Below are 26,366 nucleotides of genomic sequence, written 5' to 3' on the forward strand. Positions count from 1 at the left end.
GACATCAAAGCTTTGCACATGCGCGCGCACACACACAGGGCACAGATGCTAACATGTTAAAAGAGGAGACTGCTTATACCACCACTATCAAAGAGAGTCCAAACACAGACGCGCGCACGCACACAGACACACAAACACACAAACAGTCATTTGACCTCTCCAAAGCTTGTTTCAGCTGACCCACATATCCAGCCTCATCTTAATCCAGCCCTTCAAATAAAACCACTTTAAATAAAAATCTAACCGCAACCATGGGATTATGCACTGACTGGGTGGTGAAAATGAAAGAAAAAAAATCTGAGGCACAGGAGATTGAAAGAGTGAGACAGAAGAAGGGGAAAAAAGGAGGAAAAGAGAGGGAAGCCCAATCCTATTATGAACCAAAGCGCTGAGATGATATGAAGGCATCTCCTGCTCACACTCTCCCCCCTTTTTTTCTCCTTCTCGTTCACTCTTCCCTCTCCCCATTGAGATGAGGATTCAGGTCACAACTTCAGCCAAATATACCACACACACACACACACGCATGTGTACAAACACATGCATAAAAAGGCCAGACAGCCCGGGCTAATTAGGCTGGAGGATGAGCGCATGCACACAATTTTTTACACGACGCAAGCAGATAAATATTCTCCCGTGTGATCTCTCTCTCCTGCTTGTACTCTCTCTTAATCTTCCTTAGTCCCCATTTCTGTTTTATTCATCTTCTCTGTTTATTTCTCTGCTCAGCCTCTTTCCTGTCTTTTTCTCAGGTTTTCCCACCACTACTCGGCTCGTTTTTTTATTCTTTCACTGCTGAGAAATATAAAATTGTTTACTTTATAACATAACCCGCCACATAAATGGGAGTACAAAAATGACTGGGAAACTCGCTGTTTTCTCTCACACAAAAGCGCGCCTACACACACACACGCTCGCACACACACACTCCCACACCCTCGGCCTCATATGTGTGGTGGTGAAATGAAAGGAGGGAACAGGAAGGAAGGACAGCCAGCTGCTTCATCTGTCCTCAGGAGTCCACAGGGGAAACAGTCTGGCTGCTGAGCATCCTGACTATCAAACACAGCCTCCTATAATATCCTGCCTGCTCTGTGCACCACACAATCTCTTTAACTAGAATCCTGAAACACTATGTAAAGGCTATATATATGTATGCATCGCTGATTCTTATAATATGCCATATATAGTGCGGGAATCTGGCATTCTTACCGACGCTGCTCTTTATTGAGGGGAAATGTGTGCTGAAATAACGTAGCGTCCCCTTCGTGCCGAGTATTTATTTCACTGAGTCTCATCCTGAAGTTCAGGAACCAAACTTCGGAAAGATGACTGGAAAGACGCTGGCCGTCGGTCTACTGTGTAATTTTTATATTTTAATAAGTATTTGAGGTTTTAGGTTTGGTTTCCCCAATTCCCAGCTACTAATTTTAAAGCTTTTATCTCACGCTGTTATTATCCTAAATGGCTTAAAATTAGTAACCAGCCAGGGGTTCACTCCAGCTCAAGGACACACTGACACCTTTCACTAATGGGATGCTCTCGCTCACCACTTGGCCACCTTTTCTGCCTCTTAACCTGTAAAATTATTACAGAGGATATTTCAAAACATATCTGACAGTGGAGGAATTTAATGGCAGGGCCACTTATATGACAGGTATATAATGCAGATTTATTTTTACTTGCTTGTAACATGGTTGTAACATACATGTAGTCACGCAGAAAAGAGGAAGCACCTGTTTTATCCTATAGGATAAAACAGGTGCAAAACAGGTTTTATCCTATAGGATAAAACAGGTGCTTATTTGTTGCTAATAAACACTACTTAGTTAAACTGACCTCAATATTTAATGAGTTTGGTGCAGACGTCTTTTAAAACTGCTGTTAAAGGCTTGCAAACATCACACTGTAGGGTTACACTGCGTGTGAGTGTAACCAGAAAGCAAAATACAGGTATTTGTAAGAAAAAGACGAGTTGGTAAATGCATGTGTTCTGCCATGAAAGCAATGTATTGTATGCACCATTATAAAAATTCAGCTGTGACCCGGCTTTTAACTTCACACTTTCCTCCAATTTCCTGCTGTTTAATCCCTAATTAACTGCCCTTGCTGCCCAGTAGCCTTGTGTCGTAGCATCGCGTTCTATCAGGCTGTTTAAATGCAAACAAATAAGCAGTTTCAACCCCAGCTTCCCAGTGTGAATAATTTTTCAAACGTCAAACTGGTTAAAATTGTTGTCACGGCTCAGTGTTGATCCTTATGTAAAAATCACGGATTTCAATCAGCCGACCACGCAAGCTTGACTCATAAAGGCTGCTATTTGCTTCCTTAGGATATTGATTTCTAAATAAATCAGGCAGACATTTATACACACCTAAAAGCAGCGATCATTGTACATGCATAATCATAATGAATTAACGAGATCAAGTCTCCCAAATTGGAGTCAAAGGCAGGATTTTCCTGTTTCCAGTGATAAGATTGTGGAGTGACTGTTAGGGAGGAGAGCGGCTACATGATGCAACATAAGCTTAGGCCATGTGCGTTTCATCCACTCCTGCTTCCTTTCCAGGTATAATTTAGACACTAATGTGTGGAGTTTATTTTTGTTAGGAAGGAGGTGAAGATATAGAGGCAGTCTAAGGCTGAATCCTGGAAGTCATCTGAGCTTCTTTTTTTTTTTTGCGAGGCACTGTCAGATCCCGATCCAGTCATACAGAAACACTTACCCAGGCAGTTACTGAAATGCTGCCACAGCCCCTGCAGACCCCCTGGGTTTTCAAGGGGACAGAACCCCAGCAAAGAAGCAATAGAGCCTACTGCTGAAATTGCATATTACCACTGAAACTGTGAGGATGCACCGTTCAATGCTGTACTACAAAATAGAGGAAAGATACATGAATATGTTGTCATTTTCAACCCCCAAAATAGTCTCAGTTAGCCAGCTTATAGTGCAGAAGATGCAGTCTGTTTAGGAGGCGGGGCGTTTCTCTGCACCTAGCACCATCGACCACCTATGTAGGTATCACAGGTTTACTGGCATTTCAGTGATACACTCCTGTATACACCTCAGCATACCAGCACGCAAAGATTGATGTGCTTTATGTTCGAGTTGCACAGCTAATGTTTGTGCCACTTTACATTACAGCTTCTTCAACAATTAATGATCCGTCAAATAGACGGTTTCACTCACTGGTTGATTAGAATTCTGGTCTTTGCAGACATTTTGACTCAGCATAGCGGGGAAAGGACTGGTGAAATGAATGATGGCTGAGTTCCAGTAGGAGTTCCAGTAAGTCATTATAGTGACAATCACAGGAATCTGCCGTGACTGGTTATGAGTAAGGGGAGAGAGGCAGGACAAAGACACACAAGACATTTTTACAGCTAATCTCAAAAGTAGAGAGGGCGTCTGTCTCCCGTTACTTACATCCCATCCTGTAAATCATATAAGATGGGATGCAAGTATCATCTTGTGTTCAAGTCAGTCATTTTTGATGAACAATGAATTGAAGGAACAATAGTATATTGCTTGTGAAATGGTGGCGTGTCACGTTACTGCCAGTATTGCTCTTTTTCGCTCCGGTTCAGTTCAAATACACGACATCCGTTCAAAATGACACTTTTATCGACTGAGACTGTGTCTGTCCAGGTTGTTCTTGTGACTATTTTAGTAAATATTTGTATTCACGTCATCATAATCAAACCGTGAACTTCTAACCTGTGAAGCTTTTTGTCTGCTAAGTACCGATAATGCGTGTAATGCTCACCGTAGTTATGAATCTTAAGCTGCTGGTTAGTTCTGCTGCGATTGTCTTTTTGCTACAGCAAACAAGTATTGGCTCTATCTTATTAACCTCCTGCCTTTCACATTTTCACAGTCTCCCAGACTGCACTGTGCTCTTGTGGGAAACGAGTCTAACACAGCTTCCATCCCACCAACTTATCAATCTGCTTCCAGAATTAAGCATCAATACAAAACAGGTTTCAGTCTGTTCAAAACACATCTCAAGACATACAGCACACTATTGCATCTGTAAGCTTCCCTCTGCCAACAACTCTGAGCTCACAGTTTATGGATGAATTACAAAATATACTGAATATACATGTTGTGCACAGCAGGGGGTACAGGCAATAACTACTCAAGCCCCAAAAGTGCTATATCAATGAATACAGAATAACCACGGAGAGCAGCGTAAAGTTCTCACAGCCTCCCTCGCTCCTCCTGGGGATACAGCTAGTATATATATATATGATATGATAATGGAAGTGAGATAATGTGATGGTGTGCGTGTGTGCATGCATGTCAGTGTATCCATACAGCCTAAGAGGAGGGAGATGCTACCATCGGAGCAGAAAGAAAGAACGAGGAAGAGAGTGAAAGAAAGAAGCGCAGAGATAAAAAAAAAGCGGTGTGAAATTTAAAGAAATGTGAAAATTAAATTGTAAAAGAACAGAAAAGAGAGAGATGAGGGGAGAAAAAAAATCAAAAGAGACTCAAAGGAAGGGTAGAAAGGCAAGAGATGACTGTTACAGCTCAATTAATGCCAGGACATGAGATGGCCCTGCCACAGATAATGACAGAGCGTGCGCTGGAGAAAGAGAAAGAGAGAGGCAATAGCAGTGATCTCGACAGGATGTTAGGAGGAAGCTGGAGGGTGGGTGGGGGTGTGTGGAGAGGAAATAAGAGCAGATACTGTTAAATCTATTCATGATTCATTATTTCATGCTGCAGCTCAAAGCCCCCCTCCCTCTCTTGATGTCTCTGTTTCTCTCTATGTCTCCCTATTTCTGCTCTCCCACTTTTTTTCTTTCCCATTCCCCCCATTGCTCTCATTTTCATCTCTGTCGCTCCCCCTCCCCTCATCTATTCTATGAGGTCTTTATCTGTCTTTTCTGAGGCTCCATCCTTCCTGTTTACCCTCTCCTCTTTCATCCGTTCAATTAATCTCTCTCTCCTATTCTCCTTCTCATCACTGCTCTCACACTTTTTCCAACATCGGCTCTCCCTGCCATTTTTTTAAAGTTTCCCTATCTCCCATACTCTGACAGTCTTTTTCTACGTGCACTTGTACTTTTATGTCTTCAGTCCCCAATTTTATAAATGATCTTACTTTTTCAAACTCTTCCACTCACTTTTATAGCCCTTCTCCCTTTGTAACATCCTCCACAACCTCTCGTTCTGTGCAATGACTGTGTCCACTTTCTTTTCTCTCAAAAATTCTTACATCTTCTCTCTTTTTGATGCCATTTTTACAGTACTTCCCTAATTTTCCGTGCTAGACCACTTTCCCTTCCACCACCTTCTTTTTATTCTATTTCTGTCAAATTGGGCTTCTCTGTTTCCTTTTCTACTCGTGATACCGTGCGTACTCTTTTGCTATCTGCTTCACATTTCCTCTCACGCCGATTCTCCTACATCTTATCCCATCCCTTTTAACCGCCCTCCTTCTTTCTGCACATATGCACTTCTCCTTCCCGCTGCTCAATCATAAATTGTTTCCACCTTTCCTCGCTCTCATATTCTGGCTGCTAGCTCTTCTCGCAGCCTCGTTCGCTGGTTCCTGACACCAGACCGTTTCTTCTTCATTACTTTCTCTCTTTTTCACTCTCATATGCCCCACTCCGGCTCTTTGGTCTCCTCCTGTCATTCTATCTTTTCTTCCCATCTCTCCTTCCACTCCTCCTATTTTCCTCACTCACTTCTCCTTTGGTCTCTCTTTGTCATCCTCCCCACCTATCATCCTCCTCCTCGCCCTCCTCCTCTCTCTTCATCTCTCAGAGGTGCAGCCAGCACCGAGTCCATTTCTTCTTTTTTGGCGACAAAAGCTGACAGTCCAGTTCTGCCTGGCTTTTGCTGCCAGCCACATTTCTCTCTCCCCACTCGCTCTGCCTCTCTTTATCTATTCTCCCTTCCTGCTGAGTAATAGTTTCCCTTTTTGTGATTAACATAAAACTTTCACTGCGTTTCGTTTGGTTTACCCAAAATACATTTAAAAGGGGGGTAGCATTAAATGTCAAGGAAAGCAAAGATAATTGCATTTCAGTGGTTGGCTTTACCGTATTTGTTTCAAGTATTATTATTTAAATATTTAATTCACCAGTTGGACTAATAAAAGCTGACATATCATTATATCATTCTCTATCCTACTGTAGTTCGAATTGTTCCTCTATGAAATAAATGGTTGCTAACACAAAACCTTCACAGTACTGCGATCTCTTTCAACTCTAGCCCCCCTTCTTGTTTTTTTTTTTTTCATCTCTTGCAGTCTTCCACTCTTTCTGATCGTTGCTCCTCAGTAGTTGTGCCATGTAGTAGTGTCCACTGTAAGGCTGAGGAAGGGTAGAAAGAAATATGCTAAATTTTGGAAGACTATGCATGTTAGAGCGTACTTGGGAAAGAGACTTAACCTCAAATTGCCCCCAGTGCATCCATTAAACTCTGAGTGTTTGCGTGATAGTGTTAGTTTTATATTTGAAAGCAGAAATTGTGCACTGGAAAAACAGATAATGTATGATAGCAGACCAGAATAATGATTTTTAATGAAGATGTGGAGGCTGGATTTGAATTAGCATGAAGGTGCCTCACAAGCATGTTACATAATGTCTTAAATATCACTAATCTAAGTACGTATCTGATATGCAGACTGTAGGCCTAAAAAAATCTACAAGAAAACAGGAACCAAGCTGATGAACTTTCAGCGAGGTGACGATAGCTTCATTTCTGTGTTACAGTTTTAAAAAATGGGCAGTCTCACCTACCTCAAACACTGAATAGGCTGCTGAAGTATAACTGTAGTTTTCAAAAACACTACAACATAAGAGGCAATCCACAACACATCCTTACTTCACCAAAGGAAAGAGACGTATTGTGCTGCACTCTGTTCGCTCACAACGTGATTTAAGAGGAAGTTCTAGTGCAACAACAGAATGCGATGCAGTGTTTTTGATGGATGCTTTACACAAAGATCTCGACTCAAATTAAGACAGCTGATTCAGATCAATCGATACATATGCCCCGTTTGCCCCTAAACATGTGTTTTCTCTTTGCTAACGACACCCAGCAGAGGATTTGGAGCACATATGTACACAGTACTCGACATGTGGAGCCATTGTTGGATGTCTTTGCGCTATAATTGCCTTGATGGCTAAATGACACGATGATTACGAGGTTGAAGTGCAGAGGCTTTCATTTAAAGGCGTTTTGGAGATTATTTCAAACAATGAGCTTCCTTCTGAAAGGCTATAACAGGCAGGTTGAGAGCCCATTGTGAAACGTGAAAATAATAAACCCCTCTTGTCTTTTCTTCCATGACAGTGTCTAAGTCAGAGAGCGAGGGAGAGAGTTAGCATGACGCAGATAGATTGATAGATATACAGAGAGGGAGGTGGGGGGAAAATGCAGGCTTCTTAAAGGAAATGTCTTTAAGGTGGATAATCACGGATAATAATTCTATCAACACGGAGAAAAAAACAGCTTTCAGGTCTCAACGTCTGTCCGTCTGCCAAGACATTTATCTCACTGTCTGCACGTCTTTCTACGTGCGGTTTGACTGTTGTTCTCTCCTGTAACGTGACACAGACAGCAAATTAGCAGCAAGTGTGGGAATTCAAGCAGTCACTGGCTCCTGAGAGCACACACTGCTCATTAGACACGTCTTCATACAGGAACACCCAGTCTCAGCAAGGACAAGTGGAAACGCTGCACAATTTACACTACTCTCTACATGGTATTCTTTACAGTGTAGGAGAACCATGGGGAATGATTTTTACACCCTGATCATATCACATGCTGCAGATTATAGCTAATCCTTATTGAGCTAGTGTCACCTGTCTTCAATCTGTCAATACCAGTTTTGTATAACATACATTCATCATTGCTAAGGTCACCGTTTTGTGCCGGTCAGCTGTCTCTCACGAGTAATTATATCTTCTTTCATTTGCACACATTATTCTTTGTTTTGCTTTATAATGATCAAGCAAAACATGCACACAAATACACATTCATAGGTTATCATAATTTTGAGATAACCGATGACTTTTTCATTCATACAGAGATTGCAGCGCTTGCTTTTGATGCATGCACAGGTATATTGAGTATTCCATCAATTTTCCAATGAATCAAGTGATCTCATAAAATACTTTTGTCTTATTCATGAGCGACACTAGTTATTAGTTAGTCAAAGAGGAAAAAACGAAGCACTCACTGGTTTTCATTTGAGAAACTGCAATGTGTCCAACATCTGTCCACAAATACTAAACTCTTTCGTTGTATTTAATTGCCATATTAAAATCTTTTTTTAAAGAAAACTTTTTTTAAAAACGCAAAAATAAATAAACAATCACAAGTACAGTGATGTTAAATAGAATAGTTATACATAGGACCGACACAAAGCCATAAAATAAAATACGGACAATATTTATACGTAGAGTTGGTGTATGTTCATGTGTATGTGTTTCCTATATTTTATATTAACTACATGTGCAAAAGTAATGTTACTAAAGCCTTAAAATAAACATGGTGTAGTACACCTCATGCCCCCCTTCAGGCTCACCCCTGCATACTGCAGTGATAGTAGGACCCCTGATATCAGCCTTGTGTGTAAACACTGTGTGTGCAGACAGACACGTTAAACTGTTACACAGTGAGAACTGAGCGCTGCAGAGTCGCGGTTTTAAAGTATCAAAGCAAAACTTTTAAGTTATTAAGTTACTCGATGAATCGCTGCAGCTCCAAACTGAAATGTTGGGCAGTGACCTTTACTAAAATTTCAGCCTTTTGAAACAACTTGCTACGTTTGGGCTGATTATTAGTCTTCATAAATGAGGAGGAAAAACTGGGATCACTCCGTCTATGGAGCCTGTCAGTAACCATAGAGCGAAAAATCTTTCAAGGCCACTTTTTACTCATTTACTAGTGACAGAGCAGCTGTGAGGTTCTGAAATTAAACTCCAACATGGCCGTGGAGTATTTGAACTCTTAATCAAATTATTGAACTTTATTAATGCATATTTCACTCCTTCTACTGCAGCCAGTCTGAATCCAGCAGCTGGGTTTTCTATAACCGTGCTGCACCATTATAGTCCTTTGTGGAGTTAAAACACAAGGAAGAGCATAACTAACATCATATGCCTTATAAATGGTACCCAGCTAAATTTTCTTATTCATAACCTATCTACAGAAACACAGCTGGGAGCTACATATATTTAGTTATTGCTTTCATTGCAGTTTTAAAGAGCAATAATAGTAGTAGGAGAAAAAGATAAATGGATAAAAGGTTTCGCTTGGTTTGGGTGTTTTTTGCAAACTGACTCTGACAGTAGGTCAGCTGGATGAGGCTTACTGAAATTTCTACGTGCGACCCCAGCAGGACAAATTTACGTGGACCATCTGCAAAGAGCCCCGAGATAATACAAAAATGTCCGATATCTTCAGTCAGAGTAGCGTCAGCATAATCACTTCACAAACACTTGACTGTAGCTTGCTGTGTGCTTTACTACTCTAGGAAACAGACGGTGCTTGTATTTTAACAACTCTGTACTAAGTAGCAGGCAGAGTTCACCTAATGCTTTGGGGAGAAAGGCTAATCTGCTGTGCAGGCTCTCCATTTACAAGCACACGAATAAACCAAAGCGTGTGCACAAAATCATTTAAAATACGGGAACAAATTAACCAAGATGTGTGAACACACTCCTAACCACAAAATACCCCAATGCCTTCCAAATATATACATTATCAGAATACTAATATCATGCAAAAATTCAGTCAAGAGAAATATTTGTGTGTATTTATATGCAAAGTACATTTTGAAGTGGTGGTGGTATGCATTAACCAGCATTACAACCATACATTTAACCAATAAGTGTCCTATTTGTTTGCATACATAGAGGTCGCAAGAAAATACAGTTTAAACCCAGCCACATTACTCTGTACACATATGAACGGCAACCAAACACACAGCAACTACCTGGAGGTTGGAAGAAATCCAATCATACTACATGCAGAGTTTCTTACCTGCTTGTGCATCTCAATGTTGAGACCGTAGGACATCTCATAGTACTGCGGAGACACACACACAGAGACACACGGAGCTTTGTTAGCATTTTATTCACAGCCCACGTTAACATTCATTCTTACACAAAATCTCCCATTGAACAGCTGTTGCTCGGTACAGCCGCATATGCTGCTGTTTGTCACTGCGGTTTTAACGACAGAAAGAAAACGAGCGCGCCAAAAGACGGAAAAGATGAAGAGCGCACATGGGATGCACAACAAGTGCGTGTCTGTCTACGTGGAGGTAATGAGATATTTTCGTCTCAGTGTTACACGAGCATTTGTATGTGCGCGCGTGTCGTGCGTGTGTCAGGGTTTCTTCCTTTTAACAGTTTGACTATTTGTGCACAGCTGCCAAATGAGCATGACATTATGAGTGTGCTTGTGTGTGTTAACTGCATGTTGTTTTCTCTCACAGTTTGTGTGGATGTTGGTTTTATGCGCACGAACAGCTATGCGTTGTATCCAAATAATAAGACTCTGTGAATGCTTACTGTGAACATATTGTGCTCGGTGTGTGTATAGTCTGTGTGTCAAATACTCTACAGGCACAAAATCTCTTTCCACACCTTGGATTACCATGAAATATCTGTCCGGGTATTTTAAGTAAAAAACATCTGGCAATGCATGGCGTAAATGCACGCACAACACAATGCAACTGGATTGCTACAACCTTGGCCAAACCACATCTGGAAGCTGGTATTGTGAGCACACAGGTGAGGTGTAAATGCAGACAGTGTGGCCACGAGAAAAAAAAATGAATGTACGCCTTCTTCCTGCTTTTTGCCAATTTCAAAGGCCCTTTTTTAACAGAGAAAAACAGGAGCCCGCAAAGCGTCACTGCTTCCCTTGATGTGGGACACAAGATGTAACGCCTCCAATCAGATGTCATTATCCAGCTAAAAGCTTAAGCTATCGAACTGATTAATGATGGATTCAGCTGACTGTCAATCATTTGCAATATTTTAATGATTAAATAACTTGTGTCTTCTGCATTTATATGCAAATAATTATTGCATCGTTTTACTCCGTTTTCTGGACTAAATGACTTATTATTTAACTAACAGACCGACTACCATAGAAACTATTATCAGCTTTAGCCGTGTTGTGCATAATGTGCACATATCACATCAAAACAAGATCTAAAGAGGTCAATAACACAACATATCAATACCAGCGCATGTCAGGCTCCTGTCCTGAGTGAGTATGTTTTGTGTTCCTTTGTATGTTTGACACAATACCTGCGCCTCTTCTTATTAAATGCCGTGTGCTATCACCACTGCATGTGTTCCCTTCCTAAATATGTCTCTCTCTCCTCTGTGTGTTTCTGTGTGTACATCAGTAATGTTCTGTAATGGTGTTGGCGGCGAGCGGCACACAGACAGCGAGGATCCGTCATGGTGACAAAGGCATCCTCTGCCGGTGGATGAGCAACGCTCTGACTGATGAGAGTGAGACACGGCTCTCTCTCTTCCCCCCCACTCTCGGTATTCTCTTGCTCATTTTCACTCGATCGCTCTCTCTTCTCTCCATTTATTCCCCGCCTCATTCAGTCCCTCCCTCTCACTCCAATCTCTATCTTTTAAGGGGTTGTCAGTCCATCTTTTCTCTCATGCTGCTCTCTACTTATTCCCTTCCCTTTTTTTCCTAGCTGTCAGATGTTCTTTCACTCTCCATTTCAGTGTATTTTTCTATTTCCTGTCTCATTTTACTGAACTCTGTATCTTTGCCTTTATCTGTCTCTACCCATGGACTCACCTATCCATCTCGAATTCAAATTACATACTCGGAAAATGTAAAGAAGAATAAGAACAGTGTTTTAAAAAACAAGCAGTTTTTGCATTACTACAATATATTTACAATATTGCAGGGTTACATACTAGCGTACTGCAAGAACGACTAAAGATCAAAAGCAAAAGGAGGACTTTTGAAGAAGCTCGGTACAGTTTCCCTGGTTTTCCCCTCAGGTAGTGATATGCTGTGGCACATTTTGCTGCTTCGGTGTGTCAGTATTTCCGTCATTAAGCTTTTCGTCTGTGCATGTGTGAAATTCTTGGTATTTTTGCTCTAGTTCAGAAATGAGTGGCCACCTTTATAAATAAAGAATTTACCTTTTCATTTATATAAAAGTGATTCCATTCCATAAAATATAGCTATTATTTGGGGAAAAGACACCACTGTGAGTTGACAGATCGTCCTTAATCAACGCATAGAAAATCACATTGGCACATCAGTACAATTTACCCATCAGGGCCTCTAGTGGCTGTATGAATTATTACTGGCTTGCCAGGAACGATGGCAGACACAGAGTGACATCATTACTGTAAAACATCTTAGAAAGAGGTTGAAATGGATTTTTTTTTTTTTTAAACTGCAGGAGTCGAGATCACCATAAGTCATCTTTGTGCCCCACCACGACCAAACCTGACTCCCTCTGTTGTCACCCTTTTGTCCCGTCTCTCCTTTGTCACCTTCTTCCTCCCTTGCATCCTCTCTCGCTCTCAGCTGCCAAAGCCTTTTCTGTTTTTCTGGCCAATTATCCTTTTCGTTCATTTCTCTGACCTTCTTTCCCTCTCCCCATTACACTCTTTTATCCCTCCCCCCTTGTTTTATCTATCTGCCGTATCATTTTTGTTTCCATCCCTTACACTCTCTTAGCCTTTCTTTCCCCCTTTTAGTAATTTCTATCAATCATCCCTCTCCTTTATGTTCTCGCCCCGCTTCATGCTCTCGCGCTCTATTGCCATTTTCTACTTGGCTCCCTTGCTTTGTGTATTTTGTCCGCTCTCGTCCTTGTTGAGTGCTATATCTACATTTTCTCCTTTCTCTCCCTCTGTCGAGCTCACCTCCGCTGTGTATTTAGTTCTCTATTCTTTCCATTTCTGGCCAAAAAAAAGGAAAGAAAGAAAAAGAAGTCATGTGCACAAAAGCAGATGCAATCTTGCGATCTCGTTCACCTGTGAAAATGCAAACAAACTTTGCTGAAAGCAAATGCACACAAACACATGTGAGTAGGTCTTTGCATGAAGGTGTCTCCCTTTCCAGCCCCTCTCAACATAAAGGACATGTGACATCTCTCTTTGTTCTCCCCCTCTCTCCATCTATCCTCAGCTTCTCTCTTCTCCATCATTACACCTCCCCTCAGCTCATCCCATCGTTTTAACTCGATTCCTGTCTGTCTCTCTTTATTAATTCTCCCTCCATCGCTGCCATCAGCCTCACTACCTGTCATTACTCTTTCCTTCCCTCCTCTCTTACATCTTCCTCTTTTACAAAAAAAAAAGTAGTAATCAACATTTTTCCCATTACACAAATAGCTGAGTGCTACAACTGGGGCTCCTATATTTGAATACAACCTTGCCAGATCACTTCAGCAGCCGACCTTTGCAAGGACACTCCAGTCTGGACTTATACGAAGTAGCTGATTGTACAGTTGTACGTTATGCAAAAGGCAGGGTACCCATGTGCAAACGGCCTACAGTAAAGTGGAAAAAATAAATAAAGACAGCCACAGCTAACGGATTTTAAAAATGAGCCTTTAATGACAGGGAAAGTTCAGAGCTCGATAAACTCTCTCACATTTAAAACTTTGAAATCAAGCTAACCTGCAGCTTTTCCACTGTAGCGGGAGAACTGAGATCAAGAAAAAGTTACAGATAAAACTGGGCAGAAGCAAAATCTTGCAGTGGAACAGCACAAAGCAGAAATCTGTGCAAATAGTATATCTTCCGGGATGAAATGAGGAATTATTGTTGTGCTCATTAAGAGGTCTTTATGTCTTACCACAGGCCCTATGATAAACAATTTAGTTATGTAGGGTCATCTAATGGATTGCTTTTTATATGCATTTATAGCTTTTTAATGTGTATATTTGATCACTCACTATATTGCATGATACAGAATATCACATTTGGTACTTTTCTTATTATGGATACTGATTTTTCCTGTCAGTGTTTTGGCTTTATTTGCATAAATGTATGTGCAGTTGTTTTTGGATCTATGTACTGTATCCCTGTAGGTATCTGTAAGTATCACTATTTGTGCTTTTGGCTGACAGAGGATTTCTGCCCCCTGTGTTCATCGCAGGTTAGGACCGGTTGGTGCTTTAACATCCACATGAAAATCAGACACACTGAGAAAAGCCACAGCCTAAAATTTCTTTTTGCAGTATTACAGGGTATGAGCAACTGTGATTGCTCACATTCTCATTAATATGTTTTTTAGCTTGCATGAGACCAAAAGCAAAACATGTAATAGCTATGTTGGTCCACGGTTTAAAATGTAGTATTTTTATAATAAAGGCAGTTGCCGGGGGCATACTGTAGGGATGAGACTCGTCACTTGAGGAACCAAGCAAAATGAAAAGGTCTATTTTAAACCACACCATGATCTTTTCCTAAATTAGGGTTGTTTTGGTGCCCAAAACTAACAGGAAAGCATAAATTTTTTCAACTTTTTATTGATTTGTAGGAAAAGTGGCTAAAACTTTCAAAACCTGAAGTCTATCTCAGCTACTACAGTGCAAGAGGCGGGGTACACCCTGAACAGATCGTTAACCTGTCGCCAGGCTAGCACAAAGATTCACACATACGGGCAATCTACAACCATCCATTTACCCGATCCCACTAACTGCTCACCACCGTGCTGCCCTATAAGGATATCTGACCCCACAAATAATGCCCTTTGTATCATATTTGATACATGAGTTTCTGAGACCTCTATCTCAGCAACATGATCAATACTTGTTATGGACAAAACTCTTTTTTTTTGTCTAAAATTAACATTGTTGTTAACAAAAAGTTGCCAAAAACACCCAATGTATCAAATGCGATGTAATAAATATATCATACACAACATGATATAGCAAAAACAAAAATTGTGGATTTTGTTATAAGGGTTAGTAAACATCTCAGTTCCAAAAAAATCTGAATTTTGCAGGGTGTTTGGGTCTTACAGGGTTTCTTTTACTTTTTTCATACTTTGAGTGCACTGTTTAAAATGTTTCTACCACTCCTGGCTCATTAGAAAAGACATGAACGCACGGATTACCTTTAAACATTTTAGGAACGAGTACAGGGGAAGGAAAACCTCCGTAAGCAGCAAATAATTATTCAGTATGGTGTGCATGCCAAATATAAACTACTAGGACTTAAATCTAAGTCAGTATAAAGAAAATAAAACAGGAATTCCCACACATAGAAATCTGCAGGATTTTAAACACCAAGAGATGATAAGAAGCTAAGAGCTGAATGGGACACAAGCCACAAGCCAGCGTATCTTTTAGAGCATCGCTGATTTACACTGGTAACTTGCTCCAAATAGAAATAGGCTCTTTAAACTGTAAAATGACTGGTCCAAAACTTGTCTCAGCCAGGGTTTCCTTTGAAGAGGCACAAAAGAGGAGCCTGAAATGTAGTAACAGTTGTCCAGTGGGAGTTGGCCAGACAGCAGTAAAGTGACTATTGTACTCTTTGTGCGATCTCTGCAGAGCGGCAGCGACAGCACCCTATGGGAGCCTGGTCTGTTGAAGCAGTTAAAAGCTGAGTTTGATTTAAAACGAACGTGATTGGCACTTACAGTACAGACCACTATTAATGTCTTTGTTTTGATAATACTAAAGTCAACCACTTCGCAAATATGTTTAACTATAGTCTGTAGAACTGAAGATGGAAAATTATATCACAACGTGGGACTGCATTGTGCATATGCACTCCAGTAGTAACAGATGCACCACACGGTCCCCTACAGTAGGCGGGGATAACAGCTGCACTATGACTGCACAATATGACTAATAACGCTTCTGTCTGAACAGTTGAAATTGTTGTACTACAGTATGTTTTGTCTGTTGTAGTCCTGTTTTTAATAAGTTCATCTCCTCTTAACTGCTTGCCCCTCCAACCTCCAATTACACCCACTGATGCCTGCTCTTCTGCCTTATATAATCCCTCTGTTGTGCCACTGCAATCTCATTCAGCACTCAGTGTAAGATCTATGGTGTATGCAGGCTTTGTGGGCATGTGTGTGTGTGTGTGTGTCGCACACAGTGCAAGGCACATGCGCTGGATGAGCATGTGTGTTTGTGTATGTGTGTGGTATGTTAAGCCTGGCAGAGGGGCATTAAGCCAACCGGCTGACATCACTTACCAAGAACACCCAGCACTGCCCACCCAGCGAGCAGAGACAGAGAAGTGCGCACGTGTACTGTGGTGTGTGTATTTGTAACAGACAGTGAAGCTTCATCTGAAGATAATGGGAACTGTAAGGACACAAACAGAGAGCTTGGGAAAGTGAGACTAATCTACTTGGGTTATGTATATTTTCTATTTTTAGAACAGACTGAAATTGGCATGAGCACATAGCCACAGAGGCATTCACAGCGCTCTTAGATTAAAGTGAATCCATCGCCAAATGACATTTAATGAGAGCGTCTTATGTGATGCAGACATTGTTATCGGTGTCCATGGCTGCATTAACCTAAATGTGCTCTTGTGCGTTCGCAAAATTATAGACACGCATGCACAAAACATGAAAAACGGACAACACAGGTGCAATCCATTAGCAACACTAACACAAAACAACAAGTTCACCTCGGTAAAAGCGAAATTGTCATCAACCCCCCAAGGTAACGTGAACAATAATACATAATTATTGTTTGCAGAATAGTTTGGGTAACAAACTGGGTTGTTTTTATTTTTTGCTTCATTTTGTTTTGAAGCCAAAATTTGATAAATACTGTATTAACATGCAATTTTATTATCTCGGAATTAAGAGATTGATTTTAGCAGCATGTGTGCAAACAAAGAAATCTGCACTCTTTCTAACGGCCATTACACCTCCGATTGTAGCACCGCGGCTTCTCAGTCAGATCCTCTCCTCACTCGTCACGTCCGGTGTCAAAACACCAAGGTGTCGACAGCCAAATTGCTCGGCCCGAGGCTTTGAGCCAGGATTTCGCTAACCCGTAAGTGACTTCACAGTGGCTACATCCATCTTTTATATATATTAGTTTTGGCACAGACTGAGTAAATTTAATAATATTCCATGAAAGTATTTTCTTTGTGAATGGAAAGGCAACTTTGCTTCTAAGATACTGGCTTGATTTAATATGAAAACTGACCTCTACTGGAAGTAAACTGAACAGGAATGAATTACAGTTTTTCTCAAATGCTAAAACACATTTCACAAACGTTACCACCAGGTCCCCCAATGTCCAAACACAACACCCTTCTCTAAAGCTACATAAACACAACCACACCTTCCCACTGCAAAACTCAAACTCCCACACCAAGAGAGCAGCTCGAAGCTGTCAAAACTGTAAACACTATACACAGCATTACACACTACAGCAAAACAATTGAAAACACAATGCTCAATTTGTGAGAAGGTTCTTTGTTTCATAACTGCCAATGCATATTTTAGAAACTATACAGTAACGGATCGTCGTAGATCTCTGCAGAGGATTAGGCATTTAGATTTGTGAGTTTCATATGAGTAGTATAAATCTATAGAAAATCCTGCATGTACGTACACTACTGTAACACAACTCAATGCAAAAACAGAATCTATTGCACACAACAGTAATCTTGAAAACATGAACAGGGTGTGAAGTTTTTTTATTTACGTTATTCACACCACACACACCACAATCACTGTGCGGCATCATGTCGCTGAGCTGTTGCTCGCATCTCGTCCGTAATGATGGTGCGAGGTTGTCTTGCTCTCCCTCCTGGACCTTCTCCTCTCCCATGTTGGCCTTCTCCTCTTCCTCGTTGGTCGCTCCTCTTCCTCCTCTCATTTGAACTCCTCTTCCTCATTGGCCTGCTCCTCTTCTTCCAGGGCCAGCTCTTCTCCCTCCTCTGCATCAAATTCCTCTTCCCCTGACTCTGCCTTCATCCATTGTGTTTGTTTGGAATCTTCAGCATACTGTGCACTCTGAACTTGCTTTTACATGTGGGTACAGCATTAGCAACAAGTGTCTTCAATTTTGAGTCATCGTGTGTAGTGAATGACGCCAGGTGTGTTCCCTGTGTTCAAAGATTGGTGACTGTGGCAAGCATTTTGCATCACATGGGCTTTCATTTGAGGATATGAGCAGAGTTGTTTTGCAACATGTGTTTTAGCAAGGAAAAATGTGTTTAGATTTATGAGTACAGAGGGTTGTGTTTTGTGAATTGTGTCTTCATGTGACATGTGTTTATGGTACTGGAATATGGTGGCTACATTTAGTAAATGTGTTTAGACTACTGGTCATTTGGGTTACAGGATTGGCTTTTGTGTTTTAACATTTGAGAAAAACTGTAACAGACTGGAGCAAGTTTAATTTAATTAAACACTTAGTTGCATCTGCAAACTATTACTTTTCTACAAATCTGAAGTCTTTTTTATCCTTTCGAAAAGAAAGCAAAATCTTAATTCTTTGACTTGTGTGCAATTTTTCTTTTTTCCTTAAAGTGAAGCTTTTCACCCATACAGCTGAGGAGAATAAAATCTGCGAATCCTTAAAAATGTTTTCAATTCCCAGTGTAGCCAAACATAAAAAGAAGAAGACAAAAACAGAGAGAGAGGGAGAGAGGAAATACTTGTATACTCATGTTGAGTCTACATCTCACTCACTCCATTATCACTCCTTCATTTTCTGCTTGCTTTTCGGCTCATTATGTCAGTTCAGCAGGCGGGTTACTTTAGATAAATGAGGTAGCAGTGTAATTCTTGTTTATCTGATCGAACTGTAACATCCCACTCTTCTGAACACACTTCATATCTAGCATCCATCTCCTGCTAATAACATACGGACTGCACTGTCATCATCGGGGCACAAACAGACAAAAAGCATTCCTGCATTTCTCTCAATGAAATGCTCTCCCTCTCCCTGCTTCTTTCTTCCCTCGCTCTTGTGTTTCCCTCCTCCTTTCCACTCTTCCATTCTTCAGGGAGTGTTTGCTCTTTCGTTCCCCCACTCTGCCCGCCCTCCCTCCCTCCACCCTCATGGTGCTGAGAGAGTGTCAGACAACAGTGCCAGACTCTCTCTCTCTCTTCCCCTCTATCTCCTCTATGCATTCTGCAAAGAACGCTGGCAGACTTTAAAATGAGCTTTAGGAAGTGGGTCTAATCCAAGGTGATTTATCTAAATGGGACATTCATGTGTGTGTGTGTGTGTGTGTGTGTGTGTGTGTGTGTGTGTGTGTGTGTGTGTGTGTGTGTGTGAAAAAGCCTTAACAAAAGCATTGTTCACCGATGTCTCTCGGGCGAGCTTGTCTCTTTCATCTGCCCGCCCACGCACACGCACTTGGACACACACACATACCGCCAATGTTAAAACATTTATTAGCACGCTGTGCTAACCCACATCGGAGGTTATGTTAGCAGACGCTGACTTTCTGTTGTGTCCTGTCAGCGGGTGACGACTAAATCAGTCACAGCCGACATCCAGTTTCACTGCAGCTTCTCTTGCAGCCAGTTTCATCAGAGAAAGAGAGTCACAACAACAGCCGGATAACTGACCTTGAATTTCAGGGGTTTCTATCCTTAAACACATGTGTACAGTATGTTCTGCAACAGAGACTCGCTCGGTCTTTATGAATACTCCTATCTTGTTTGTTTACTTCGCTCCAGACAGTTCAGACAGGTTTAAGATTCTTAAAACGGACTCAATCCTTCCCTACATCTGGCCATGCTTAAATCCCTGCCTGGCCAACTCCCACTCGTGGATGGTGGGGCAACATTTAGCTTAGCACGGTCCGATCCCTTTTCGGGTTCTGCCCTGTGCCTTCCTCCTATCACACATCACTTTTATTTATTTTTTACTTCCAACTGATTCTTCTCATTTCTCTTTTTCTGAACCCTCCTCCATCATCCTCGTGTAGAAAAATCTGCACTTTCTTCCTTTTCTGGGTTTCTCTCCGTCCCTCTCTCTTCAGCAGTGTCCTTGCTCTGTTTTTTCCCCTCCCTCTCTCTCTCTCTCTCTGCCAATGCCCTTGTGGCCTCTTTCTCATATTTCTCTTTCATCTCAGTTTTATTCACCCCTTTTTCTATCTATCTCACTGTCCCCATCTCTCTCTCATTGCTTCTATACGCCCTCCTTCCTTTTCTCTACATCCTCCACCGCCCCCCTTTCCTAAGCAGTCTGTGACTGTAATGTTGCTGAAGAGAACACAGTGTGTCATCCTGAATCAGACAGATGAGCTGGGAGTGGAGTAAGAGGCTGAGAGCACTGCATTAATCCACACACACACACACTAACACACACATAGTCCCTGCCTGAGGGGCTGAACGGACAATGCACACAGATATATACTTGCACACACACACGCACACAAACTAAGACAGAGAAACCATGCACAAACACATCCTCACAATGCTCCAGAAAATGACTGCATGAGACAAAACATGAGCAAAAGCATGAAAAGCCTGATACACACCGTGATTCTAAAAGAAACCCCATTAATGTAAGCTTTCTAGGTAATAAATTATGTAAGAAATGAAATACCAATAGTATTAAATGTTACTTATTTACTACTGTGACCAACCAGTGGGTTTTTTCTATCTCAGTTTTCTTTTAATCGTTTTAAATTGGAAAATTGAGTAGCATGATGTTTCTAAGTTTTGATATTAATGTAATGAATGCCAACTAATCCTTAAAATGCAAACTTCTGCAGTAAAAGCTTTTCAAAAAGTTGCCATAAAACAGCAGGAGGTGTAATGCTAGCCTACAGCCACTAGAGGAGGCTTAGCTTAGTTTTGAAGTTATCTATTGATACTGTCAGACTTGTTGATCAGTTTCACAAAAAGCAGGTGTGTAACATCAAACAAGGCCTATTGAGGATATAATATGAGTAACCACGTCTTTCACTGTTGCATTATTGTCCACAAAAGCTTAGCATGCACTAAAACAATAAGCTATAATCACTGCTCACGTTATTCTTAGTTACTCCTTGCTCGTACTGGGTTTGACCCTATTTTGCCTTTAAAACGGTCTCAGCTCTTTGTGGCACGGATTCAACAAGATGATGTAAACACTCCTCAGATTTTTGGTACTTATTGACATGATATCATCACACAGCTGCTGTCAGCTGCACATCCACGATGGGAATCTCCTGTTTCACCACATCCCAAAGGTGCTCTACTGGATTGCGATCTGGTTACTGAGGAGGACATTTGAGCGCAGTGAACTCACTGTCATGTTCAAGAAACTGGTTTTGTTTGAGCTTTTTGACAGTAATCCTGCAGGAAGCAGCAATCAGAAGATGGTTACACTTCCCTTTTGGTAATAAAGGCACGGACTTGATCAGTTAGAGTACTCAGCTAAGCTGTGGCACTTAAATGATCCTCAGTTGGTACCAACAGGGACACGGTTAGCTAAAATAAAAATCACCACATCGTTACACTACCAGCGGCAGACTAAACTGTTGATACAAGGCAGCATGGAGCCACGCTTTCATGTTGTTTACACTAATTCTGACCCTACCATTCAAAGAAATCAAGACCTTCTGTTGTCCAGTTTTGGTGAGCCCATGCAAAGTGTACCCTCAGATGCTTTTCTGCATACCTTAGATGTAAAAGGCAGTTATTTGAGTTACTGTTGCCGTATTGTCAGCTCGAAACGCTCATTCTCAACACGGCTTTTTGAGCTGCCACTCACTGGATATTTTCTCTTTTTCAAACCAGTCTCTGTAAACTCCGACACGACTATAAAGCGACATTCAAAGCCACATAAATCAACTTTCTTCCTCATTCTGACGCTCCGTTTGAACTTCAGCAGAACATCTTGACGAGGTCTACATGCTTTAAATGCATCAAGTTGCTGCCGTGTGATTGGCTGATTAGATATCTGCATTAAGAATCGCCTGTGTAAAATTTGTAGTGACTACAGTATTTGCCATGTTCAGTCTAATTTTTAGGCTTCTTGAATTATGAAACGAATGCTTTGGCTTCGAATCCCGAGTCTCCACTTGCTGTTTGACACTTAAGGCACTTTGAATTTTTTAAAATCATCGCTTTATGTTTCAACGGTAGCTTGAAATGATGACAGCTCTATTGTTCGCAGTCCCCTCGTACAGGAAGGGAAAACACAATTATAAAATATATAATTTCATACCAAGCGCTTCATCCTGCGATTGTTTTTTATCATGAAACGTAATGCAACAATATTTTGTCTCTTGCCAGCAGCATGGCTCTTCATTAACCCTAGACCCCTGCAGCTCCACTGTACCTCACTTACACACATAGACACAAACGCAGTGATGGAGAGGCCACCTAATGTGATTCCCAACTGCGAGCTGTCACCCTCCAGTAGACATGTCTTTTTTAAACTCTATATTAAAGGGGCTGGGCAGTCCACCCCTCTGTAAGAGTTTTGTCTTGTGTTTGACAGTAGAGATGAGAGGAGAGCTGCAGCAAAGGCAATTCTCTGTGCAGAAAAAAAAGGCTTCTGAAGGCATTAACTCCTACAAAGAAAAGAAAATGGAGAAGACGAGGGCAAAACTGACTTAGAACTGACTGTAAAACTTTCAGCCATAAAATCATCATCAAGGAGTTTTTTCCAATCTTAGGCCCACAAGCATCCCACTCTCTTACCCTCATGTTGCCTAGAGCCATGAAGGAAGGAGAGAGAGGAGAGGTTAAAACAAGAGGTTAAACCGTAGGTGACTTTGGAAGTTTTATGACGCAAGAAAACAACTTTATCACTCCTTTCCTTTCAAATTCCTCTGAGCCTCGCGCTCTTTCATCTGTTCTTTGCGAGATCCAACCTCAGGCCACGCTGGGCGAACGCAGCTCTTCAGGTGGAAGTCTCGCTTGCGCACCGTGCGAGCATGTGACCGACATGTCTACGCCCGCTGATTAACCAGGGCTACAATGTAACCTTATTTAAAAATACACAGTGGAATTCCAGGAGAGCAGTGAAATCTGAGAGCCATGAATTATAAATGCAACTGCCGGATAAGAGCAAGACTCCCACAGACACTTAATGTGCACGTCTTGATGTTTGTCTGTGTGTGCGCATGTGTGTGTGTGCACGTTGCCAGTGAGCCGGCCCAGTAGCTTAGCCAACATAAAACATATATCCCATCCAAAGAGCTACAGAGACTCGCTCTGCTAAACATAGAAATATACTACATCCAAACCTGGCTGTGTTATTTTACTGCGGCAACACGCCACAAACAGGAGCAATTTGAGGGGGTTATGGCATCATCTCTTGAAGCGTGAAATGTGTAAAACGTACCCATTGCCAACTATAGAATTAAAGTGGTAAATGTGTGGAAAAAGCATCTCCCCAAAAGTTTAATGCCATAAGGAGAGAGCTAGCAGCACAGTGAAACTTGCACCTTCTGTGTACACACACACACTACAGCTACTTTCTAACTTCAGTTTATTTTTCGTGTTGATTTGTTTGTGCCTCATTCTCTCAAATAGTTTGAACACGGGGCATTTCCAGTCTATTGCTATTAGTCAATTAGTATTTCTCAGCACTATTACCTCCATTTAGCAATTATCATTAGCCTAAAGATGATTAATATAAAGAAATGTGATTTGTAAAACCTGCAATTCCCAACCACACTGTGATTAAACTGAATAAAAGAATTCGTGTTTACAAGAATAAAGGAGTTATTTGTGGTTTTCCACATAAAAAAACTGTCCTTCAAATGTAATTTCGTACACCAGCAGCTCAGTTAACACCTGTTTTCAACATGTCCCAAAGCAAAAATCATAACACCGGTTCATTTGTGATAAATGCACAAATGCTGCAGTTCTGAGAAGTTACCAGAGGAATGGCCAATCAAGCAACGCCACCACATGCTGGGTAAAGACATTATAGCAGGCAAAAAAAGTAATGTAAATACATGTTATAGACCACCACTAGAAAAATTTATATGTGCAAGATGTTTGATACGAGGTATGCCCCCCCTGGATGTGATACAAGCAGTCACCCATCTGCGCATGAACTTCTCAAGTATCCGCATCTGCTGTTGAGGAATTGCTCTGCATTCCTCAGTGAGTGCCGCCTGTAGCTGTACGTTGCATCGTTACTGCCTCTGATGAACATGTCAGCCCAGCATGTCCCAGGCATGCTCAATAAGATACATATCAGGACTGAAGTCTGGCTACGCAAGCTATTTTGGTACTTTGTGGGTGGGCGCTGTCCTGCTGAAACGACCGCAGAGCAAGATGCTGCTCCGAAAATGGGACAAGTGCAGGTAGGGACAAGTGCAGGTAGAGCCAAGAACAATCAGATCAGAGATGGCGCTCCCACGGACATGCGAGCACGCAGCAACAGCCCGACCTGGGTTGACTCAATCGTGGCATGATGGCGTGTTGTGCAAACACTATTATTTTCATCTTTTTTGTGGTGTGAGACTATTGGCTTGAGAATGCAGTAAACGGAAACATTTCTGATGTGGTTCGTTCGTGTTCAGGAAACAAATTACCGACTGACTGATTCTAAAACCAAATCAACGGGAACCAAAAAGTACTCACAGAATATTTTTGAGGTTTACTAAAATGGTTTACTAGGAAAGCAATTTAAAACAAAGACTGAAGCGTATTTCAACTTGCATGTCTTTTTTTAACCAGTATACTTTTTTTTTTAACCGCTCTAAAGTGACTGCCTGTATGAAACAAGCAGCAGGCTTTCTGATGCCGAAGAGACACCCAGACCTCCCACCTTTAGGCACAAAGTATATGTTTCTTAACTGTCATGTCATCTTGAATGTAAAGCTTTTACAGTTTACAAGAACTTACACGCGCTCCAGTTATGTGTAACTACCTTCCTACTTTCCAACCCCTCACCCTGGTATTTAAAGAGCTTAAAACTGATGAATAGTAAAGGCAGGAGCAGTGCAGCATGGTGCGCAGAGCCCCAGCCTGTGGAAACAGGCCTCAGTGTGGATGACAGGCCTAACGAGCTAAATATAGCCTTCTGGGTTATCTCCTCTGTGGGCGCAGCGAGTCCGTTGTTGCTTCACATTATTTACGTGTCTGTGCGTGCACCCTCTCTCTCCTTCTCCATCTCTCTCGCCCTCTCATTTCACGCCCCCCCCCAACCACACACACAAACACATCGCTATCTCTTTCTCTCGCACTCTGTGTTGCATACTCTTTTTCTCTCTCTCCCTTTCTGTCCATTTCATCCCTTCGCAGCATCTTTTTCCTCAGTCTCCATCTTTCCGTCCCCTGGTATCCCTCTTTCTCATTTCTTCTCTCTCATTCCTTTTCAGCTTTTTTTCACACTCTTTCTCTCTCGTCTCTCTCCCTCTCCTCTTTTATTCTCTTTATCTCTGCCTCCTTTTGTATCCCTTCCTCCCTCAGCAGCTCCCTGTTTTTTTTTTCTGTCTGACACTCTCTGAGCCTTTTTTTCTCTCAAGCTATCTTTCCCTTTGAGCCTCTCTTTCTTCTCTCTCTCATTTTCTCTCCCTCTTTCCCTCCCTCTCATTTCTGAGCCATGCCTATGAAGTAGCATTACACTGCGTTAGCCATCCACTACAATACAGTGAGCCCTTGTTCAAATATTATAGCCTGCGGTGCTAACGCTCTGCTATGCTAACCTATATGGGTATGTCATCAGCATCTGCAGCTCCCTGACCTCCTGCAAAAGGCAGCCGTTAAAGCCCCGTGTTTAAACACACAGCAGCGGATACTGTGTGTCATTCCTCCTCCATCCACAGCGGTCACAGAGGTTGTGACATATGATATGCACAAGTTCGATTAAATCCCGCTGACTATTGAAAGACACGGAAATGTATCTGTTCTGGCATGCCGCTGCCCCTATTGTATAAGAAAGGGTGGTGAAGATTTACACTGGGGAAGACGGATGTTTATCTAAGCTTTTTCTTCCCCACAGTAAATGTGTGAAGCTAAAATGGGGAGTGCCTGAATTGCTCAAGTTGTCCACATTGTACCGCACCATATTTATGTGCGCATGCATCTTCTTGATTTTTATAATGAGAAGCACATTAAAAACTTTATAATGAGGTCAGTTTGACAACCTTTCATCTTTAATGCACATGCTTTTGTGTTGTTTGGAATCCTCAATCAGCATTTTGTCATCCAGTTGCTTGAATTTATTGATATGCAGTATGCCATTAATTTAAAGTTTTATAGTGTTTATGCAGCTGCCAGAAAATGCAATAACTTTAAAATGTAATGAAAAGGCTCCCGTATTGGGAGTAAGTGACAAATCATGGAAATACAATTAAGTGAAATCAGAAATTCTGTTATAACTCAATTGTAAATCAGAATAAGTGAATAATAAATAACTTTAATATGAGCTTGCATACCTTTTGCTGAACAGCCACTTAGATTGCAAGCAGCACAGCGGATT

At 41.5% G+C, this 26,366-nt stretch overlaps 1 protein-coding gene across 1 annotated transcript in view; it reads right to left on the reverse strand.

The window, feature by feature from the left end:
* The window catches only part of tle2b (TLE family member 2, transcriptional corepressor b), a 79,765-nt gene that overhangs the window by 38,493 nt on the left and 14,906 nt on the right, over positions 1-26,366 (reverse strand). Inside the window, exon 4 of the mRNA XM_085348774.1 lies at positions 10,013-10,057. Within this exon, the coding sequence (XP_085204900.1) occupies positions 10,013-10,057 (45 nt within the window). The remainder of the gene's footprint in view (positions 1-10,012; positions 10,058-26,366) is intronic.

The sequence above is a fragment of the Diplotaxodon limnothrissa genome, linkage group LG23, assembly GCF_057381915.1.
Source record: "Diplotaxodon limnothrissa isolate DT_005_m linkage group LG23, D_limnothrissa_male_GT1.1, whole genome shotgun sequence".
NCBI classification, from domain to species: Eukaryota; Metazoa; Chordata; class Actinopteri; order Cichliformes; family Cichlidae; genus Diplotaxodon; species Diplotaxodon limnothrissa.